We start from the raw sequence: 21317 nt of genomic DNA, 5'->3' as shown, positions 1-21317 counted from the left end.
TCAACTGGAATTTACTCTTCTTCTGAAAGGAAGGATGATTCAGTGTATGTTAGTTTGAATTCTTTGCTCTTGGTCCTATTATTGCTAGCAGTGGCATGTTTGTGACATTCTTGTGTAGCAAAAAGGTGACGAGGAGGAAGAAATCTGAACAAAAGTTAGAGCTTGTTTCGGGAGTTGACTTATCCTCTAAGTGCCTTGCTGCAGCTTCTGGCTTCTGCTTCTTTGCTGTTGTTCATGTGTGTATATGTGGGTGTGCTTGTGCTATGTCAGTCTCGTGGTATGAGCTACTGTGGCAAATGCTAGCTTTGTGCCTCCAAATGTAGGTCTGGTGGAAATGACCAAACACTGAGATTAGACACAAGGAAGAAAAATTGTTCTTTGTAAAAAGCGATCTGTGCCTTGTATTGAAATTCGGGGAAATACAAGTCCCTTTTCCCCCCTAAAGATTGTCAAATTAAGTTTAAGTGAATTTTATCTATATGCTTTATTTCCCAGTTATCTTCTCTAACTTAATCTGCCAATCATCAATGTCTATATGCCCTGTTAAATATGAATCAAGACCCCAGAAAGTGAACTTTTCCTTTACCTCTTTTAACAGAAAGTGATCCTTAAAGTTCTTTTCTTCCTATTTTAATTTCAATGTATCTAACCTCCCATCAGGGGAGGAAAAAAAAAAGTTGAGAAAAGCATGCTCTGAACTCTTTGTCATATATAATTTCAATAAACAGTTATTTTTCATAAAAAGTTTTTTTTTTTTGCTTAACTTTGTATAACTTATTTGATTTTTATTTTATTTTCTGTGAAAAATCATTGTCTTGCATTCTGTCCCTAGGTTATTTTTTTGAATCATCATTCACCTTTCTCGATTTAGCAGGCCTGGAGCACCACTTCAAATCTCTGGGTGGTGCTAGAAAACCTGGTACATAATGCTGTGGTTTGTTATTCCTTAACCTATAGCTAGTTCTCAGGAAGTGAGATCATCAGTAACTAAACCACCCTCATGTAGTTGCAATGCATGCTTAACACCATGCTGATAGATTAGAGCTGTTGTTAGTATCAGATTTTTCATTATTATTTATTTTTATGGTGGAGAGTTACTACTGGCTGACTCTAAAGATTTGGCACAATTCACTGAAATGAAGCATAATATTCTATCTGCTGGAATTCAAGGCGAGCAAATTTGAATATTTTGTTATTTTCTAAAACCCTTTTGGCATACTGCACGTAGGATTTACAATTATTTTGCACATGAACACAGACACATAACCAGCTGCGTTGGCTGTTTTGTTGCTCATGAGTATTTTAATTCCCCTTTTTTTTGTTGTTGTTTCTTTTTTGGGTTTATTTTTGGATAAAGAGAGCAGCAATTTTCCAGGCAATAGATTGCATTTGGCCTATTCTATATTTATAGGATTCATATTGCCAACACTCGTATGCAAATCCTTATGCTGAATGTCATTCATTTAAATAAGGTTCATTCACGGAAGAAATGTCATGCCTAACAGCAGAGGTGATTTTCAATATTGTCATTTGTCATCTTCAGAAAGCCAGTTTATGCAGTACATCCTTTCTGCCAGCTGTAGAAACTTTATGGCTATACTGATACTGCGTTGTTTCTCAGTGGCAGATTAGACATGAGATGTAAATCCCCATCCCATTCCCACAAATACTGCTGTGTTCTCAGAAAGCCTGAGCATCATGTCTTCAGCAGTGGCTTGCATAGGGCATTCTCCAGTGTACCCCATAGATCAATGTGGGATCATCTTGCCCACAGAGGTCTTGTTCTTAGTTATAACATTTAAATTTCTCCTTTTTAAAACCCATTTCTGAGTTTTATTCCCCTTCCAGTATCTAGTCTGCCAGTTCTATGCCCTCGCCAAGTCATTCTAACATTCAAGTTAGCAAATAATCGCATGGGATGGGGAGAATCTTTCTTCAGTCCAACCAGTTATAGTGAATCCTGTATAGCTCATAGATCTGTGGAGAGTTAAGGTATTTTTCATATACTCTACTTGTATGAATTTTTTGTACTCAGTGAGTATAATTTAATCTATTGGTTGTAGAACAGGTTAATACACTTGTCATAAATAAACAGTGGCAAATAATATTTCAGCAGCAGCATCCTTAATGCTGTCGTTGTCCTGAGTTTGTATCTCCTTTGAAAACAGTGTATGGACGCATTTTTGCGCACACAGAATATGAATCAGCAGAGCAGTTAAGCATATGCTCAAGCCTCATTGCATTTCAGCATGGTTGAGTGCTTTGCTGAGTAGTGCTGAGGTTCAGTACATGCTAAAACGTAAGCAAACCCAGCATCTTTTGGATGTCAGATTTTCAAATGGAAATTTCTAATGGGGAATGTGTAGTTGATGCATGAAGCTCGGAGCTCTTTTTTTTTGTTGTTGTTTTTGTTTTGTTTTTGAGAGAGAGAAAAGAAAGGACATAGCAAACTTCCTGTGTCACACGTATGCACAAAGTGTGTGCAGTCTCTATTCTTAAAGTAACCATCATCTCCTCAGCAGGGCACAGATGCTGACTGCAGCTGTTGTGCAAATGATGTAATAGCGCTCTAAAAGGTAGAGAAACTAAAGTGAAATTACAAATTTTTCATGTTGCGTATGCTAAGTAGGTGCATTACAAGTACTTTCTGTGGAGGCTGACTTTTTGTATCTGCTAAGGTGTGTGCTGAGCTGGATTTTCAGCACGCTGAAAATAACTCTATGGTGAGTGCTTTAGCACTTATACATCACTATGGGATTTTTAACTAAATCTTTTCATTTCTTTTGTGCTTGCCCTCACTTCCGTTGTGCACTAGTCTTCCCTTAATCTTTCAGCATGGCATTGTCACAGTATTGACCATCTGCCTAGTAACAGTGCCTTGTCACCTTTTATTCAGATGCCAGGGTGTTTTTTTAGTGAATAACTTTGTGTTTCCAAGCATCTTGGTCTTTCCATGAAGCTTTCTGTTGTAAGTTGTGAGCAAAGATTTTCTGACAATATTGAAAGTCTTTAGATTGCAACCCGTTGAGTGATAATGAACAGAATATTTCACACATTTGAAGCTTAAACTGTGTTGTGCCTAGTCTTTGAGTCACCTGTACAACGTCTGCTGAGAAATCCATTCTATTTTGGAAGTCCTTGTGGTAGAGCAGGAGTGACCTAGTCCTGTTTTCCTCCTCCCACTAGTGAGCTAGGAACTTGCACTATTGCATGTGAGCTGTCAATTAGCATTATCTCCATTTGTTTTAGATCGAGACAGGCGGTCTGTTTCAACAATGAACCTTTCGAAACATGTTGATCCAGTCATAAACAAGCGGCTCTCCTCCTCATCTGCAACATTACTAAATTCTCCAGACAGAGGTACAGTTTTGAAGAAAAAAGCATTTACAGAGCAGCAAGAAAGAATGTTCTATACTTATGTATTACCTTGCACTTAAAACAAGCTTCTGAAGTCATTTTCTGTACTTAATCTGAGTGGTAGTGGAAAGACTTCAAATGAGACAAGTAAATGGTTGAACATTTTTTCCTGTGAGAACAAATAAGTCTTGTTTTTTAAAACAAGAGAACTTACCTAAACAATTCTGCTTTAGTAAATGATAAAAGCAGTGCTTCTGTCAGGTTTTTAGTAAATGAGGTACAACTATTGAAAGAATACATCACTCCATAGTGCATGCAATCATGTGTGACCTTTTATTTGCATTAGACCATTTTGTCATTATTTTGTTTTCCTTTCTTTTTTTGGTACTAGTTCTTGAATGTCTAAGAACATGTTGCATGAAGCTTTCAAGCAGTTACTTTATTACCATTTCTGGTTATTTTATTATCATTTCCAGTTATTTTTATGGAAGAGGTGTGGGTGTTTTTCATATTGTCTGTTTATTGACTTTCTGTGTCCAGTTACTTCCCAAAGATTGCTTCATTTCAGTGTACATTTTTGGTGTTTACAAGTCTGAAAAATGATAAATCATCAAGCTTTTAAAAATTAACATAGCTGAATTGCTGCCTCTGTTCTCAGGACTTAAGAGATTGAAGCATTGAGCTTAGAAGTTTTATAAAAGAATACCTCTTGTGTAACTTGTGCAAAGAGCTTTACAGTGAAGTATTTTTTTGTCCTTGGCTGAGAATGAGTTTTGTCCCATTTCAGTCCATAAAATTATTTTAAAACCAAATTTTTTAATTGGACATTTAGTTGTATTGTCTGGTCGATGTCATTTTTGTGTCTTAACTAAGTTTCAAGTTTGTGTGAACATGTGTATCTGGTTGATTTGGTGGGCCACATTCATCCTAGTGGGCTGACCTAGTTGTGTACTCCGGTAACTTGTGAAAAATACAGTACTACATTAGGAAATAATGAATTATTCTTATAATAAGAATATATATACACTGGATAATAATTATTCAGTAATTTCTTACTCCTAATGTTGAGATCCAGTCAGTTTTATCCTTTTTAGCTTTTCAGGTGTGTAAATTTTTTTCAAATGGTTGCTGTTCTTTGCCAGGGGATGCTTTTTTGAGGACCGATGTTGGTGGTGTGGGCAGGTGAACAGCAGCAGGCATTAAGGATGAAGGATAGTCTCTTATGGACTGTAACACAGTGTTTTAGCTTCTGAATACTAGGCAATCTAGTGGTAGGGAAAGAAAAGGGATATGGAAGTGATGGCCATATGCCAAAGTGTTGAGGCATTCTTTGCTTGGCATTTTTACTAAAACAACACAGAACCCTTTAGGAATCTCTTGTGACTTATGCAGACTCCAAGTCAGAAAGTAAATCCAAATGCTATAAATGCTTTTTCTCTTGCAAAGTCAGATACCCAAATCTAGTTGAGCCATGTATCTGGAGAAGTGCCACTAGTCTCTCCAGTGGCCTCAAACTCCTAAGGCAGGTGCTTAAAGGAAGGTTGTGACTGCCTGCTCCCCATTTCACCTTCCAGAGGGCACCCAATCACACTTTGTCTGTAATACAGACTCCTACTTGCACAACAGTGAGCTGGAGATAAGGATGATAAGCTTACCTGCTAAGTGGCTTATAGCTGTCAACAAGAACTTGTCATCTGTTGTGCAGACCTTTATTTCATTTGAAGGACAATTTTTTTTTTTTTTTTTTTTTTTTCCTGTGCAGCAGAAGACAGAAGTTTTCATTAACTATTTGCCTAAAAGACTGGTTTATGCCATTTCAAGCACTGTATTGCTATATAGCTCTTTATCACAGTTGTACAATTGGGCAGCTAGAACAGGCTTCTCATTATGCTTTTATGTTACTGTAGTTAGTGAATAGTTGAAACTAAAACAAAACATGAACACTGGAGAAAACTGCTGTTGACCAATAGATTTTGGCAACTGTGCTCTTTAAGGACAGCTTAGCAAGGGGATAATACTTTTACTGAGGTATGATTTTACATACTTTTAAGTTTTTCAGAACTTGTACCCTAGTTGTTTTCCTCCCATTCTCTGCAGTGATTTTTCTTTCAAGCAGATTATGGTCTCAGTCAATGCATCACCATTTTCTGCAGCCATTATAGAAGAGAGTCAGAGGTTCAAGTATTGTTTCCTGTAGAAAGAGCAGTTTCCCCCTATCTACTCCTCACCATATTGTGTATGTGTATTAGCAAACACCACATTTATCAATGAGAGTTTCCTTCACGGTGCTCGTCAGAAGGCCTGTTAAATCCCTGCCTCCCATCTGTTCCTACAACTAATCAAATGCTGCTATTTGCTTACTTGCAAATTATTCTGCTGCTACTAAGACAACTTTCCAGTATTCAGGCTGTATATCCTGAAGACAAATACAGGTGATTGTAACCAATTTACTTTTGCCAGCTCCCTGCAACTCTGTGTGTTTTTTTAGTTACAAGTTTGATTATAAAGATCTTTTATCTGTTAAAAATAACCTGCTTGTGGTTGGAGGTAAGGGTACTTCCTTGTACCAGCAAGCCTATCACAAATATGCTTCCTGTGTAAAAATGGAGCAGTAAAAGCTGAGAGAGTTTGGCTTGTTCAGACTGGAGAAGAGAAGGCTCCAGGGAGACTTTACAGCAAAAAGGTCCTCCAGGAGAGCTGGGGAAGGATTTTTTACAAGGACATGTAGTAATAGGACCAAGAGGTAATTGCTGCAAACTGAAAGGTTTAGATTGGATATTAGGAAGGAAATCTTCACTCTGAGGCAGGTGGAACAGGTTGGCCATAGAAATTGTGGATGCCCTAAGTCTAGCTGGATGGGGCTTTGAGCAGCCTGGTCTAATGGAAGGTGTTCCTGCTCATGAGAGGAAGCTTGGAACTAGATGATCTTTCAGGTCCCTTCCAACCCAAACCATTCTATAATCCTATGAAATAGCCCTTAGAGCGATAGCTTAATACATCATGAGAACGAAAAATACTCTTCCCCTTGTCTGCCAGGTGGTTTGAAAGATTAAATCTTGAAAACCTCACCCTGAGACATTAAAAACAAAAAGAGCAAGAAAAAACTGCCCTGATCTCATTGTCTTAAAGTTGATCTTATTATTTTGGGATGGTTTTTGTTTGGTGTTCAGTTTTGGTCTGGTGTGATTTGGACACCAAACTGAAGCTGTTCAATGCATTTAGATATTAATATTCTTGTAGTTGGAACCCAGTGGGTGAAAGTTTGTTCTAGGTGAATAGTGGTGCTAATCTATTAAAATATGTATTGAATGTGTGAAGTGTGATGCTTTCAGGGAGCGGTGCATTTGGAAAATACAGTATGTGATGACCCTGGCCCACAAAGCCAAGGTGTATCTAAACAAACTGATCTAAACCCATTGTAGAGAATCAGGGAGACCTCACTCTTGGCTAAAACTATTTTGACATCTCTGAACCAGGCCTATTGCTTATATGGAGAGGAAAGTTTTTTGTTTTAGTTCACTGCTGTACATAGCAGCTCGCTCACTCCCAAAGAGCCTCAGTGCCTCAGTTGGATGCTGGGGACACGTGGTTGCTTCCAAAAGGAGATGTGGTTACAAGCTCCCCTGAGTTAGGGCCAAAGATATTTAAACCATACTCATCTTTAGGGCAAGGGGCATGAGATACGGCGAGACATGGCAGGTGGCACATTGGTCTTCTAAATCACCAGTCTCTTAGCTGTGTCCTCTTGAGATTACTTTACCTCTGCAGGCTTATATGTGACATAAGGCCTGCAGCTGGCCCACAGGGCCATATTTACACTGTGACATTTACTTAGCATGTAAAGATAAACTCCAAGAAATGGATGGTGTATACAGTACTGGTTTACTGGCCCAAAATATCAGGGATTGCTTTCTGAACCTGTGGGATTTTTATGTTAAACTACAGAGAAGACTTCTCCAAACTCATCAACAATCATACCTGTGAGCCTCACCTACTAAAGCCTGAGACCACAAAAAAGAACCTGTTGTTTTGCAACACTAGCTTTAATCAGTGATCATACTGAGCATGGTGCCTGGAAATGAAAGGAAGCAAAGACTTTGCCATTACTGCATCCAATTTAATGGTAGCTCTGTGATTTCTTTATTGTTAAACTGCAAGTTTATCATAATGTGTGTGCTGTAATGGAGGTCTCTGTAGGGCAGTTTGTGTGTCTATATGATCTCTACTGTTGCAGAATGGAACCATTAATCACAAAAAGCTCTGGCAATAGTACATTGCGTAAAAGGACAGTTACAAAAAGAGCCTGCTGTGTTTGAGAGTCCTATATTTCTATAGTAATGCCCCTTATTGCATTAGTGCAATTTAAGGGAGCAATTTGAGAAGTGCAAAACAGCACTGAGGGCAGATTAAGCAATTATATTTTCATAGGAGGAGAGTGAGATCAGCTTCTCTTTTCATGGGGCTCAGCAAGGAGTAGATTAAAGACAGATTCAGAGTTTATGTCTATTAAAAGTGATGGATCTCTTCCTTTAAAAATGCAAATGGATGTCAAGTTTTTTACAGCCAGTCACTTAAATGAATGTTATAGAGATTGAGCCTCATAAATTCAAGCTGAAGTTTTGTTGAGGCAGACACTAAACTAAGGCAAATGAATGCTGAGATGTAAGAAGACCTGAATTTGCTTGCAATATCAAGATTACTGCTATAGTGTAAGCTTACTATAATGAACTACTTTGGGAACTTGAATATTTTGGCTTGTGATAGTCCTTATAAAACAATTTGTTGCATTGGAATATCAAGGAAATACCCAATACAGAAAGTAATTTACAGGAGTCTTCTGATTAACGCTTCATCACGAGAAATGTTCAATTAGTATTTAAAAAAAAAGTAAAGAAACTTTACAAGATATACAAGCTATGTTTGCATTAGACAACACTGGGAAAAGCAAAGCAGTGATTGCAGGCAGGTCAACATGTAGTGTGTTTTCAAAACACAGCAACGATGTGAAAAGTTGATTCTTTTTACTGTTCCACGTGGAAAGTGATCCTTAGTAGGATTATTGGACAGAGAATTAATGGTCAAATATATTTACTGTTTTCTGTGGCTTCACCTATTACTGAGGCAAGTGTAGCTGCTGAGCTTGGTGGCTGCAGCTGAGGTGCACTACCTTTTTGCAATACTTTGATAAAACCTCATTGACACAATTCTCTTTGTAGCAGTAAGTAACCTTCTTTGGTTTTTCTAGGTAGGCTGTCAGACTTAGGAAGGTGTTTTAGTGTAACTGGAAGACTATATATCTTTTGTGTAGGAAGCCTTTGGGACACAAACATCTCTGTTGAAATCTATATTTAGGAGTGGCAACTGTTCTTCTAGTAGGGAAATTATCCTGTCATTACAAACACAGAATGCGGCAGATGTGCAAAATATCCTTATTCATTAGTAACAATTTGCCGTAATACCACAGGCAGTAACACAAATTAAATGTTCAGATGTACATATTGCTACAGGAATTCTTCTGCTAAAAACGAATAATAATAACATGCAAAACATCGAACTCTTGTGGAGAGTTTCAAGATTTTCATGGTATGCAGTGGTGAGGAAATAGTACTAATGCTCTGCAGCATGTGGTTATATGTGAAGGGTTTGATCTAACATCTCACTTGTATGGTGCACGTTCAGCTCGCCGCCTTCAGCTCAGTCCATGGGAGAGCAGCATCGTTAGCAGGCTCCTGACGCCCACACACTCATTCCTGGCTCGGAGTAAAAGCACAGCTGCATTGTCTGGAGATGCAGGTAATCCTATAAGAACACGGGCTTCATGTCTCAGACATTTATTTTTCCAGGTTCCCTGCCGGATGCTGTAAAGTCATTGATCTAATTACGAGTATATGGTAGCATCCCAGAATGAACTCGAACGTCCGTGATTAGTGTGCATGACAGCTTCTCTGTACAGTTGTTTGCTATGCCTCTGTGCCTCTTTCTCTTTCTCCTACTACCTCTTTCTTACTTTTGCCTCTTCATCAGTGCAATAAATGAACACAAAGCATGCAGGGCAACAACATCTTGCTGACCATGGCTGTTTAAGGAAATGCACACCTTGTTGGAAAGAGCTGATTTAGCACATCCACTGCTAAAGGTGTGAGCTGCTTGCTGCAAAGGAGTTTCAGCCTGTCCCAGAGCACTTCCCACATGGAAAAAGTTAAACTTTTATCAAGATAGGCCCTGGCTACTGTGCATTTACCTGTGAAGTTAAGTGTGCAGGTTTAGCAAGGTTATAATAATTGTAAAGTTGTCTGCCAACCCCAGAAGAGAGCTCCCTGATGGTACTTACCGAGGGAAGATGAATGTGCAGAAATATGATGATATTGCTAGGTGATAATAGAAGGCCCAGGCAAAACTGTATTCCTAATACAGCCAGGGCATAGTTGCATACCATGTATTTTAGGCAGGTGACAGCTGCCTCTTCTTTTATCATAGGACGTTTTATAATAGGATGTTTTATAATTTTCCACTGGGAACTTTACCATTACACCCTCAGCACGTGCAGCAATATATCATTGTAAGTCTAGGCAAGTCTTTCTTGTCTGATGTGGACAGGATTTTTATTCTAATTAAAGAACATAGAAGGTAAGAAGGAACAGAGATCTGCTAAGATTACTTTTAAAGGAGCTTTCACTTAAGAACTCTTACAACTAATTAGGCTGTGGAACATTTCCACAGGGGTAGTGCTGCAGGAGCAAAAATGTGGATGATACTCTGCAAATAGTAGAATTAGCAAGCACAGAATTCTTTTTTACTTTTCAAAAACAATAGCTTGTCAAATTAATTTCCAATACCTACCTGGAAATTCAGCTCTTCATTAGGGAATAGTTGAGAAAGCAGCATGTAAAGGGTTAGCTTCCTGGAGCAAGCATGAAGCTTTTTGTGACTGCTCTTGTTTATACTCCACAACCAACTCAGTTTAGAGTGGAATGTTGAGAAAGTAGCAGGAAAGACTGATTTGTCAGTTCAGTCTAAGGCAATTCCCTGAAATGCCTTCCCTATGTTAAGTGGAACTATACCACCAGAAGAATAATCCATCTACTCATTGTTTTCCAGGTATTATTCTCTAGGAGCAATAACTTCAGCCCCTTCATACAGGATGCTTCCTGGAGATTAATGATCAGGTGATGGCAATGGCTCACAGCTGTGCTCCGAGCACTCCACTCATCCCAGCCTACCATTATTCCCTAGAAAATTACCCTGCCCTTTGGCTGTAAAAATAATGTAAAAAATCTAAAGTGAGTTAAATATGGATTCATATCCTTAAATTTTGAGAGAGCTATTAGGGACATCCAGCATAAGAGTACATCTGGATCTTTTATTAAATAAATCCTTTGAAAACAAATTTTTTTTAAATAGCTTTCAAAAAGCTCCTCTGAATAGATGTAATCCCATTAGCACGTGAATCATTGGAAGTGCTGCCTAAAGCATTGTTTGGCAACTTCACAAATGAAAATGAACTGTTTCTCTTTTAATACTTGCGTTGTCATCCATGGTAGTAACTTCAGATAATCAGCATGCAGAAGGGGAATTGAATCACAGAACAGGAGCCACATAAATTATATCTGGTGTTAAAGCATTATGCTGATGCCTTGAGAGGCTACCTAGAACAGAGGCTAGAGAGCGTTAAAGGAATGAAGTAAGTATTTATTTAAAAGGACTTCAAAGGATACACTTTGGGCAGAACAAGAGCCTGGCTGAGGCTTATGCCCAAGATGGACAACAGGTCACGAGTTTTCACGCTTTTATAAATTTTTGTTCATTTACATATTGGGGTTAATTGTCCAATTACAGCTTCAGGTTATGAAGTCTCATCCTCCCAGATTGCTCTCCTCAGTTCACTGCTGTTTATACTTTTTGGGCGTGAAGGTGCAGCGGTGTCCTTGGTTCTCGGGACAGAAAAGGATTGTTTTGTCTAACTAAACTGTGAAGAGCACTTGCTAACATTTTATATGAAGTTCAGAGTTATTTACTAAAGCAGTACAGAAACTGGAAAATATGAAAGCTAAAACTTAAGGCATCAATGCCACTGCCTCCTATCTGGTTTAGATGCCCTCAACCAAAATAAAAACACAAAGAAAAATCCCTAATTTCTTGTTTCTTGCTTGTTTTTAAGTCAGTCATAATTGCTCATTAAGCATAAATCCCTATAAACTTTAAGGCAAGCATTAGTGCTATTGTTGTAACAATATGACATGAGACTCTTTATTCATAATGTTAATCTCTTGGTGCAGGAGAATTTGCAGTATTAGTACTGTTAAGTCTATGAGCTCTTCCTGTAACAGCAGCTGTACTTCTGTAAGACTAGAAGAATTAACTGTATGTGGAACTGCATTCTTTCAAGTGTGCTCAGAGAGGGCTATACAGGCAATAAATATGTTTGGTTTGGCTTTTCATTAAGGAAATAGAGGTTGTAAATGTCATTGACATGGGAAAAAAAATAGAAAAGATACTATATAGACCCCCTATTTTTTCTTCAAGTGACATGCTGGATAATAATTGTGCTAAGACTCAATTAAATGACCAGAAGAGACAAACGGGAGCAAAAAAATAAAACTTTGCAGTAATAACATAGTTTTTCCCAATCTTCTCCTTCAGTTAAATCAAGAGAAGGTCCAAGAACACTTTGCTGCAAGAAGCTTCCCATGATATGCTTTGCAGTTAAATTTCTCTTTGAAGATAAAAGCAGAGCAGTGTACGTCTGATACCTGCTATTGTCAGATCTTTTGGTAATAGTCTTTTTGCTTGGGCAAACCAACAAAAGCTGCCATCCTGGTTACTCAAAAACTAATTTCCAAGCTGATTTGTTGTTGTCAGCCTGCTTTTTTTTTTTTTTTTTTTTTTTTTTTTTTAATGTGTAAAATAGTCTCCTGTTGAGAACGTATTTGAGTAAGTTGTTATTCTAGAAGTATCAAAAAATATGATGGGCTAAAATATCCCTAAAAAGAAGAATTTTTAGAAACAAATCACTTGCTGTAAATTGTAGACAGCAATTTTATTTGATTTCCTAGTTTAAAATGTTTTGTAAAGTTAATGGGTTTTGATCTTTGTGTGTGTCTCCTTTAATTTTTCTTCTCTTCCAATGCGATTCGTAGGCATTCTGATTTCATTTGATTGCTTTCTATTCTGAATGTAATTGAAATTCATTTCAAAGTGTGTACTAAGCTAATCTGTCAGACCAGCCATTGTTTCCCCTGCTTTTTCAGAACCACCAGTTGTACAAAACTTTATCATGAAAATACTATCTACTACCCAGTATTATGGCGTACTTCTTAATTTTTTAGAAAGAAATTACTACCTTATAAATGGAAAAGTGCATGAGCACCTATTGAACTTTCATCCTTACTGTATGTGTGGCCAAGCTACTGTGTCAAATGATGGTTCTGACTTGATAATTAGTCATTTCTCTGTGTATTAATACCTTCTTTCTTTTCTATCTTTCTCGGTCGTTTCTGTTCCTGCTGGCTTTCCTCTGTCAATTCTCCAATGCTGCTCTGTAATTAAAACTAATAAATAACAAAACCACCCAACACCGTAGTTATCCCCGTTTGTCCCCGTTCAGCATCTTGCAGCCCCCTCAGTCCTCTGTCCTACAAGGCCATGAACTGTAGGAATTCAGGAGAACGAGCAAAACTTTATGCTTCTACTGATGCCGTTGGACGTCGGAGAACAACGCACCTTGCAGGGGTAAGCCTGGCGGCTGTCCGTGTGCTTGGTGTCCCGTGCCGTGATTACCTGACTGCACTGCTTGTTAGGACTGGAATAGCTGCAGCGATACTTCCTCCCCTCTGCACTGTCCCCACCCTCTCCAGTTTGTGTCACAGTTGCCTGGAACGTGTCATGTTGTGTGGTGGCACAGCCTGATTATGCACCAAAGAATCCACGTGGAAAAGCACTGATGTTTTCCAAACACCCATGTTTGCAGAGTAGATGCCTTAGCTTCTCACAAGGCACAGAGGCAGCCACAGTGCCCTGTTCTCAAGGGGATTTTTTACTGCCTTTCAAGGCTCAAGATGGTGTTGCCTCTTTTCCCTCAGTGAGGAACTTGTTTTTCCCAGCAGGCTGTTTTCACAAAGGTTTCAGAATTTGATGTCTTCTGGGGCCCTCAGCAAATTGAGCTGAGCCCCTAGAATAAAGAGGGGGAATGCACGCACTCACATGTCTCTATATACAGGTGCACAGAGTACTCTCACTTCATCTGTACTTTCTTAGGAGACCAGGCTAGTAAGCTTTTCCTCACTGGGTAGGAAGAAGTTGGTTTAGGATCGTGGTTTATAAGCAAGGTTTTCCACATGTTCATTCTGAATGATCTAGTAGCAGTACTCGGGCTGATCTGAGCTTTTGGGAACATCAAAACAGTGGAACAAACTTGTGTTGTCTGTGCTCCAAGCCAATGGGATGCAGTCAGACCCACTTCAGATTCATTTGCTGAACCCAAGCAGTTATATTATTCTTGTACTCTACAACCTGAGTTAGAGTGTGAGAAGAGTTGAAGTCATCTCTGCAAAACATTGTGTAAAAGGTGCTTGCATTTATGTTTGGCAGGCACAGAGAGGCAGTGCTGCTATTGACATCCTTGTTGGAAGCAGTGTTAATCAAAGTGTTATGAGTCATAGCCACTACTTAATCTTTCAGTCAGAGGGTAGCATACTAAAGTTTAAGCTAAGGCATAGCCTTAGTATGTATCTCTAGAGAAATTTCCTGGCATGTGCAATAGAGCATTGCAGTTTCCCGGCCTGTTGGCTCTTCCTCTTGAGTCTTTCTGATTGCAAGAGGCTTGGGGTTTGGCTTTTTTTTTTTCCCTAAATTAAAAGGTTGTTACACTTGGGTGGAAGAGGTGATTTAAAACTGTTGTTAATAAAAAATGAGTGAGGTAAGAGCCGTTTCCAGTAGCTTGTATGATGTGGAGAATCTTTTATGCTTCTGCAAACTTCTGTATGAATTCAGCTTTTTACTTAATTGATATGAAGAAAAATTTTCTGATGCTCTGCTTTCAGTACTAATAAAGCAGATCCAACAGAGAGTTACTGCTAGTAAGCCAAAACTCCTGTTTATTGTAATGCATTCATTCTGCTTGTGTTTACTTTGATAACTCAGCACATCATGTGCTCATGAAGTTGTTATCAGTCATTCTTTTCTGGTTGTTAACCTGGCTTTCAGTTCAGGGGATGAGCATTGCACAGCTTTCAGCTGCTGCGGCTCTCAAGCCTCGTGACACACCTACACCTGCTTCAGGGGTTGTGTTTAAGCCCCAGCCAAGGTGGTGAGCAGCAGCCTCTGCATCATGCTGGCTGAGTGGCAGCCCAGTGTGCTTTCCAGTATTCCTATTCTTCAGACTCCTGGGGTCTGAGCTCATTATTCCAAAGCCAAGAAGTTTTTGATCTATACTTAAATATGGGAAGTATATAGATGCCTAAATTCTGATATATTCCCTTAAAGCAGTAGTTCTGTTGGAGCTCTGATTTGTATTATTAGATTTTTTTCTCAACTTAGGATTTTATTTTTTAAAAAAATAAGGAAAAAGGAAATCACTGTCATGTATAAGAACCATTAGCAAAAAGTATGGGCTGTAAAATCATCCAAGAAAGAATAGGATAACTGGTGTACCATATCTGGAAGCTTTGAGGACATCTGTGGTGTTCACTTGTAAGCATGAAGCCAGAATGTTGTGCTATGTAGGAAGATTGTGGCCAAATATGAGCCAAGGGAAGGGGGAGTTTGTTTTATGTTTTCTTCAAAAGAAATCCTGTGTTTATGGGAAGTAGTGGAAGGTACTCTCTGGCAATCAGCAAAGATCAAACTATAAGAGATTTTTTTTTTTTTTTTTTTTTTTGGCTTTGTAAAATTAAGCCTCTACAAATTAGCGCATTACACCTTAGGACAGGAGAGAACGATTAAGAAGGATTCTTGTCAAATGCATAGCCACTGACAAAGATGGTGTCAGGTTACAGCAGCTATGTTAAGGAACTTGTTAAACAAGCTGGAGAAACTACTGACTCATCAGTGCTTTTTCTCAGCCCCCCAACTCCTCATCCTTAACTGAGCTAGCTTTGCTTTCTTTAGCTGTGTGAACTCTGGCCTGACTTTGTCTTTTTATTTGCCGAGCTATAGACTGACAAGAGAGAAAAGGACCATTTGTCATCCAGCTTCTCAGCCAACTTTAAAGGAGGTCATTTCACTTCCAGCCTCAAAGCTAGATCATCAGCTCCCTCTCCAGTTTGGTAAGTCAAGTACATGCTTAGCTGGACATGAGCTATAGGCAGCTCTGATTGTTCGATTAATTTAATGTGAAACAGTGCAAACTTATTTGATGATACAGGTGTTTTCTCTCTGCAAAAAAAAAGGAGACAGTCCTGCTTTAAAAAAAAAATCATGCTACTGCTCTGGAGAAGCAGAAGGGGCAGGAAAATACTTGGTTTCTTCCTTCCTGGCTGGGCTCATTGCTCACACATCTGGAAAGAGGCATTTTGCATGAAACCAAATCAGTTCTGCCAGCAGTCCTGCTTGGTAGAGAAACAAAGAAATGATTTTATTTTTAGCTGCTGTGGTTGTAGAAGTGATATATAGGTGGAAACCAGCATTGTCACTCTTTGATTACGCAGGCATGCATCAAAGTCTTTGCCTTTTTTGCCTGGCACGCCGAAGCAGATAGCTTCCCCTCCTGGTTCCTCCAAAGTTTCCTCTTCTCAGACACGTCCTCCCTCTCCTGGCAACATCCGGCCCACCAAAAAAGAGATCAAACCAGAGGGTGAGAAGAAAAGACCAGAAAAGGAGGCTGAAAAGGCCAATGAGGCGAGGACAGAAGAGAATAAAGGAACTTCAGCAGGTGCTGGAGAAGCCACCAGTCAGGAGCAGCTCACTGTCCAAGCAGAGCTAACTCAAGGTAAGAAGACATCCTACTTTAGGTTAAGGAATGTTTTATACTTTTCCTTCCCTTTTTCTGAAATGATGTAGCTTTCAGTAGTTTTCTGTCAAAGGCTAATCTGAATTCTTCACAACACTCCTGCAGATTTATATTCATTTTGAGGAAATTGTAGACAGGTTGAAGCTCTCCTGCTTCTAAATCAAAACAACGTGCCAAGCTGCCTCACACAGTATGGCTTCACAAGCCTTTCTTTGCCCTTTTGGACAGGAATTTTGTCCCCCATATCATAACATAGGTTCTAGAAACTGTTGAAGTAGATCAATAATGGTCTGAAGATTTAACAGTACAGGATGCTACCACATAAGGTCGTGTGAGCAGTGAGAATGTCCAGCTCTGCTAGGCACAGTGCACTTGTGCTGGTAACACTGCTAGCTTATGTATAATACTGCAAGAGGACCGTATCACAGGAGAGGTTAGCAGAATACAGTGGAATGCAAAGAACCAAGGAGGAAAGCAGAAAGGAATAGGGAGAATTTTTAAGGGAAAATGAGTTATTAAAAATAGTGAACAATGAAACAAGAAACCCACACCAAACCCTACCAACCCTGAAAAACAGCAGTGCAGAAAAGGATGTATACAAAAAAACAAAATAATGACTGTAAAGTGTAGAAAGGGCAAACAGTAAATCTGAAAATGAAAAAAATATAGGTTTGTTCTAGCAGATATATTAGTTCATTCTAAATATGGCATAAAATGTCTCTTGCAGATGAGGTAGAAAGCCTAACATGACAACTGGGATACATGAGTTAGGATTCCGAACTTAAAATTTGTAGACTACCCTGTAGTTATCTTTCAGATAACAGTTTTTAGTATTAGTAATCTTGCATTTAACTGGAGCTGGTGTAATTTGGGCTTGTTCTGTGAAAGAAACTCCGGTTAATTGATTTCTTCTGTTTTATTAAGTTCTGTTACAGTAGTTCCTGTCTGATACTCAGGTTCTATTACAAAAGGTGCAACCCCACAAAAAGGGTGGATGGATATATCTGTTGGCCATGGGCATGCAAGGAGAATTAATTGCCATCTTTTGCCTGCTTCCTTTTGAGGAGAAAACTTCCTTTTAAGACCATTTCAGAGATACCACTAAGATAACTTTGCGAGTGTTTACAAGTTGAAGCTCTCCAGTACAAGGTGCCAACCAGAGAAACCATCATGCTTGTTTGACTGTTTAGTTCAGGAGGAAGAGAGACTCCACTTCTTTTCAGCATCAGTCAGTATTTGAGTTTGTGACAAGGTCTCTTAGTATTGAAACAGGTTATGTGTGATAAGGGTATTCAGAAGTCAAGCAGTTTGTATTCACAGCAAAGAATACAAACAAGAATACAAAGTGGAGACAAATGGAAGAGGAGGGTACTCTAGTTAAAGCGGTGAGCAGCCCTTCAAATTGGATGTGTTTTCCCAAAGAGGAGGTGGTGGTTGGGACCAAAGACAGAGACCTCAGGCAGAGCATTTTACTTGTGAGGGTATATGAGGTCCCAGCTGCCAAAACTGAATGACTGGTTGAATTCAAGGATCTAGAGAGGTGCAAGTACAGCATTTGGGGTTGGAGGAATGTTGCTGATTATCCTGGGACAGTGTTGCAGTTGAATACAGCTCATTCCCTACAGGTAACAGCTTTGGTCTTTTTCTGGTCTGGCTCAGCTGCCTACTGGCATTGTGTTCACAGGAGCCAGGAGGTCAGCAGGTAGCAATTGCTGATGAAGCTGTTCAAGTTTTTGCAGGCAAATCTCACACACAACTTTACTAATGCTAGTGAAGCTTTAAAGGTCTTTTGGGTGTTATCTGTTCTGACAGCAGGGCAGGTGTGCATTAAGCTACTTGTTATGCTGCCAACTTCAGCTCCTGAGGCAAGAAGCGAGGCCCAAGCATCACAAAGCTGTGCTCCCTTCAAAGCAACAGCTCTGCTTTGGCCCATGTTAGTAAATTAAAAAGGGCTGAGGTGCAGGAACTCTATCATTTATACTATTTACAATTACAAAGGCTCTCTGGTATGTTTCTGATCCAGGCTGTAATTGCAGCTTCTCATTTTCTTACCTTCTGTCCCCAAGGCTACTAAGAGCATGGCTCTAAATGTCTTACAAGATTCAGAGTGATCAAATTGCTTACTTTTTTATATTTCAACATCCCAGAATTTTCTGAGTTCCCAGCTACATCTTGGAGGTTAGCCCAGATCCGGACTCTTCCCTGGGATTGGGCTGAGTACCTGTTTTGGTAATGTGAGAGAATAGTGCTCCATTGCCCTTGAGCTAAACTGTGCCAGCTCACCTCAAGGCTAGAGAACAGGACCCCCAGCACTCTTTAAATTACTGGTGTAGAAGTATCATTTGAATTCATGGTCAAAGCCCTGAAGCAGTTATAGAAAGACCTCTGTAGTTTTTAGCTGATAGAAGAGGAGAGCAGAGAGGTCAACAGATGGGAATTCAGCACAGTAAACAACTGAATTTATGTTTGTTCACATCACAAGGTATAGGAAGGGTGGAATCAGGGAGGAAACCCCTCTTTAGAAGCTGTTAGTGAGGTTAGGAAAATTGTCACATCCCAGTGTATGGTTAGAAATGCAGATTTAAAATCATCTGCTTGCTGCTCCTCATGACTTATTTTACATATATATTACTAGGGCCAGAATCTGATTTCATTGACAATTCAAAGTCTTCTCTCTCCAAGTTTGCCTATATTACCAGATGGGATTACTCTGGGAGTGCTTCCTAAGGTTAGCTTGTATGTTGGTAATGGTCCCTGGTGTCTAGAGGAAAGGTGATGAATCACTCCGTACTTGTGCTAGAGAATGCCAGGCAAGCTTACAGAAATATGAACTAGGCTTTTACTTGGAAAAAACCTGTAACATCTTCTCTGCCACATGGACAAAGCTGGCCCTGAATATAGAATTGATATGAAGGCACTGCTGAGATTTGAACACAAGCCACAGTTCACCAGTAGCGGCAAAATTTAAAAAGCTTTGTCCCATGAGCTGCCTCAGGTTGGAGCAGCTGCAAAACTGATGGCAGCTGGTGTCCTACCCTTGGTACAGTTCACTTCAGACGGTTGATGTTTGAGATCACCAAGTCACCAAAAGTGACTATCACCAAAAATTCTGGCTCTAATCTTCAGATGTGGATGATCAGACAGAGGAAAAGATGATGTTTTATTTTGCTCTTCAAACAGAATTGGGCAAGCTTAAGAAATGTGATGGTAGGGACTTGACGAGTCAGCATAATTCCTGTTAAGCAGTTGTTCTGACAGGAAACTTGACTTACACTTTCAGCTGCAGGTGCTTTCACATACCCTGCAAAACCAAACTTCCCTGGAGGTATGTGAACCTCTAGCATTTAGAAACATCCTCCTCTGAATCACTTAAAAAAACCTCATAAGCTTGAAAACACTTGCAGTGCATTTAAAAGTATTTTCTGTTCAAGAGAGTGACATCTTGGCTACTGTGTCTGTACAAACTAATTTTCGTTCCCATTTGTTTCAGCAGCCAGCCCATCCCTACCTCCTGCTCCACCAGCTCTTTCTCCAGCCCCAGCACCACCCAAACCCTCTGCAGGTACAACTGACCCTGAAGAAGCAACAAGGCTGCTGGCTGAAAAAAGGCGCCTTGCCCGTGAGCAGCGGGAGCGGGAGGAGCAGGAAAGGAGGGAGAGAGAAGAGCTTGAAAGGTAATTGTAGGCCTCTGCAGTAGAGAAGATGTGTTTTTAGCAGCTTCTTGTGTGCATTCTGCTGTTACGTTGCTAAATACGAAGCGCAGCACAGAAGTGCAGGAGGCACAGGTGCCTCCCCAAAACCATATTTTCCTGTTGGGTTTTTCTGTTGGTGCAATATATCCCTAAGCAGATCTGTAAGGTTAAAACTTCTAAGTAGTGCTTTAAGATAGGGCAGGAGGAGAGGGCAGATCTTTGCGGCTGTGATCCATTCTTTCCTCAGAGATTAACAGAGCTGTACTTTTTTGTTCCAGCTAGAGAACTCTGTGTGGCTGTTTTCAACTTTGTGATCAGCACAAGGTCTCTTACTCTGAGTTGTAAGATCTCTGTTGTGGATGATGAGTTGTAAGGTCTTTATCATGGGTGGTGTCCAGCCCTTGTGACTTTGACCTCTTTGTTTTCTCATGTGAAATAAAGACACCCCCCACACCCTCCCAACAGTTTTGGAGGGTAATTAATGTTACATCTCACTTTCTAATAACAACTGACTGTCCCATCTGGATGCTGGTGACTGGCTACAGCACAAGTTGAGTGCTTTATTAGACGGCTGCCATGCCTCTGGAATTTGTTGAACTTCTTTACCCACTTTGCTGATAGGAACAAGATAGAACCAGTTAAAATAGCCTGGCTTTCCAAAAGGCTCACAACGCTGACCCTCTCAAAGAGAGTTTTAAAGAAAAAAAAAGCTGCTGTGGAGTAAGAGTTACACAGTGAATAAATATTAAGACAGAAAGATTAAAAATAGTAAGTAAGGAATAATTAGCTTTCACAGCAAAAGGAGTTTGCAATGTCTGTGCAGTGCCTTCATGAAAGAGCTAGAAAGGAGTTGAGGCTGGTGAGATGATGTTGGTCTTCAGTGAGATAAGCCAGTTGTGAACAGAATGAGGCATACGTTATGTTGCTGAGCTACAAAAATGGAAGCTGAATTGCTGTACTGATAAGCATGAAGGAATGTGTATAGGAAATAATCCTAACTTGGCTCCTGGTGTTGGTCTCTGGGTGAATTATTTCTGTGGGAAGAGATCTTATTTGGAGTTGAATATATGAAAGTATTAGGTGAGTCATGGTGAACAAAGTAAATGAACTGTTACAAGTTAATAGAAAACAAGAACAAAACAAAAATATCATTCTGAACTAATCAAGATAAATCTACATTTTGAATGTTGAGTTTTATATCTTTGAGATAGTAAAATTAGTAAAACTAGAAAAATAAGTGCAGACGAACATCAAGGAAGATCACAAGTACAAAACAGTTCTCATATGAAAATCCACTGAACAGGTGAGGAATCTTCAGCTGG

General features: G+C 39.5%; 1 protein-coding gene across 10 annotated transcripts in view; it reads left to right on the top strand.

Annotated features, from left to right (window-relative positions):
• The window catches only part of MAP7 (microtubule associated protein 7), a 109903-nt gene that overhangs the window by 75263 nt on the left and 13323 nt on the right, over window positions 1-21317 (top strand). For 4 of the 10 annotated variants that reach the window (XM_058419944.1, XM_058419947.1, XM_040059812.2 and 1 more), the window contains 6 exons: window positions 3250-3360; window positions 9037-9150; window positions 12938-13086; window positions 15511-15620; window positions 16002-16282; window positions 19794-19977. In XM_058419944.1, coding sequence (XP_058275927.1) covers window positions 3250-3360; window positions 9037-9150; window positions 12938-13086; window positions 15511-15620; window positions 16002-16282; window positions 19794-19977 — 949 coding nt within the window. The remainder of the gene's footprint in view (window positions 1-3249; window positions 3361-9036; window positions 9151-12937; window positions 13087-15510; window positions 15621-16001; window positions 16283-19793; window positions 19978-21317) is intronic. The other 6 variants (XM_040059816.1, XM_040059814.2, XM_040059817.1 and 3 more) reach the window with 5 other exon arrangements.

The sequence above is a fragment of the Hirundo rustica genome, chromosome 3 (assembly GCF_015227805.2).
Source record: "Hirundo rustica isolate bHirRus1 chromosome 3, bHirRus1.pri.v3, whole genome shotgun sequence".
NCBI classification, from domain to species: domain Eukaryota; kingdom Metazoa; phylum Chordata; class Aves; order Passeriformes; family Hirundinidae; genus Hirundo; species Hirundo rustica.
This window is presented reverse-complemented; position numbering and strand designations above follow the sequence as displayed.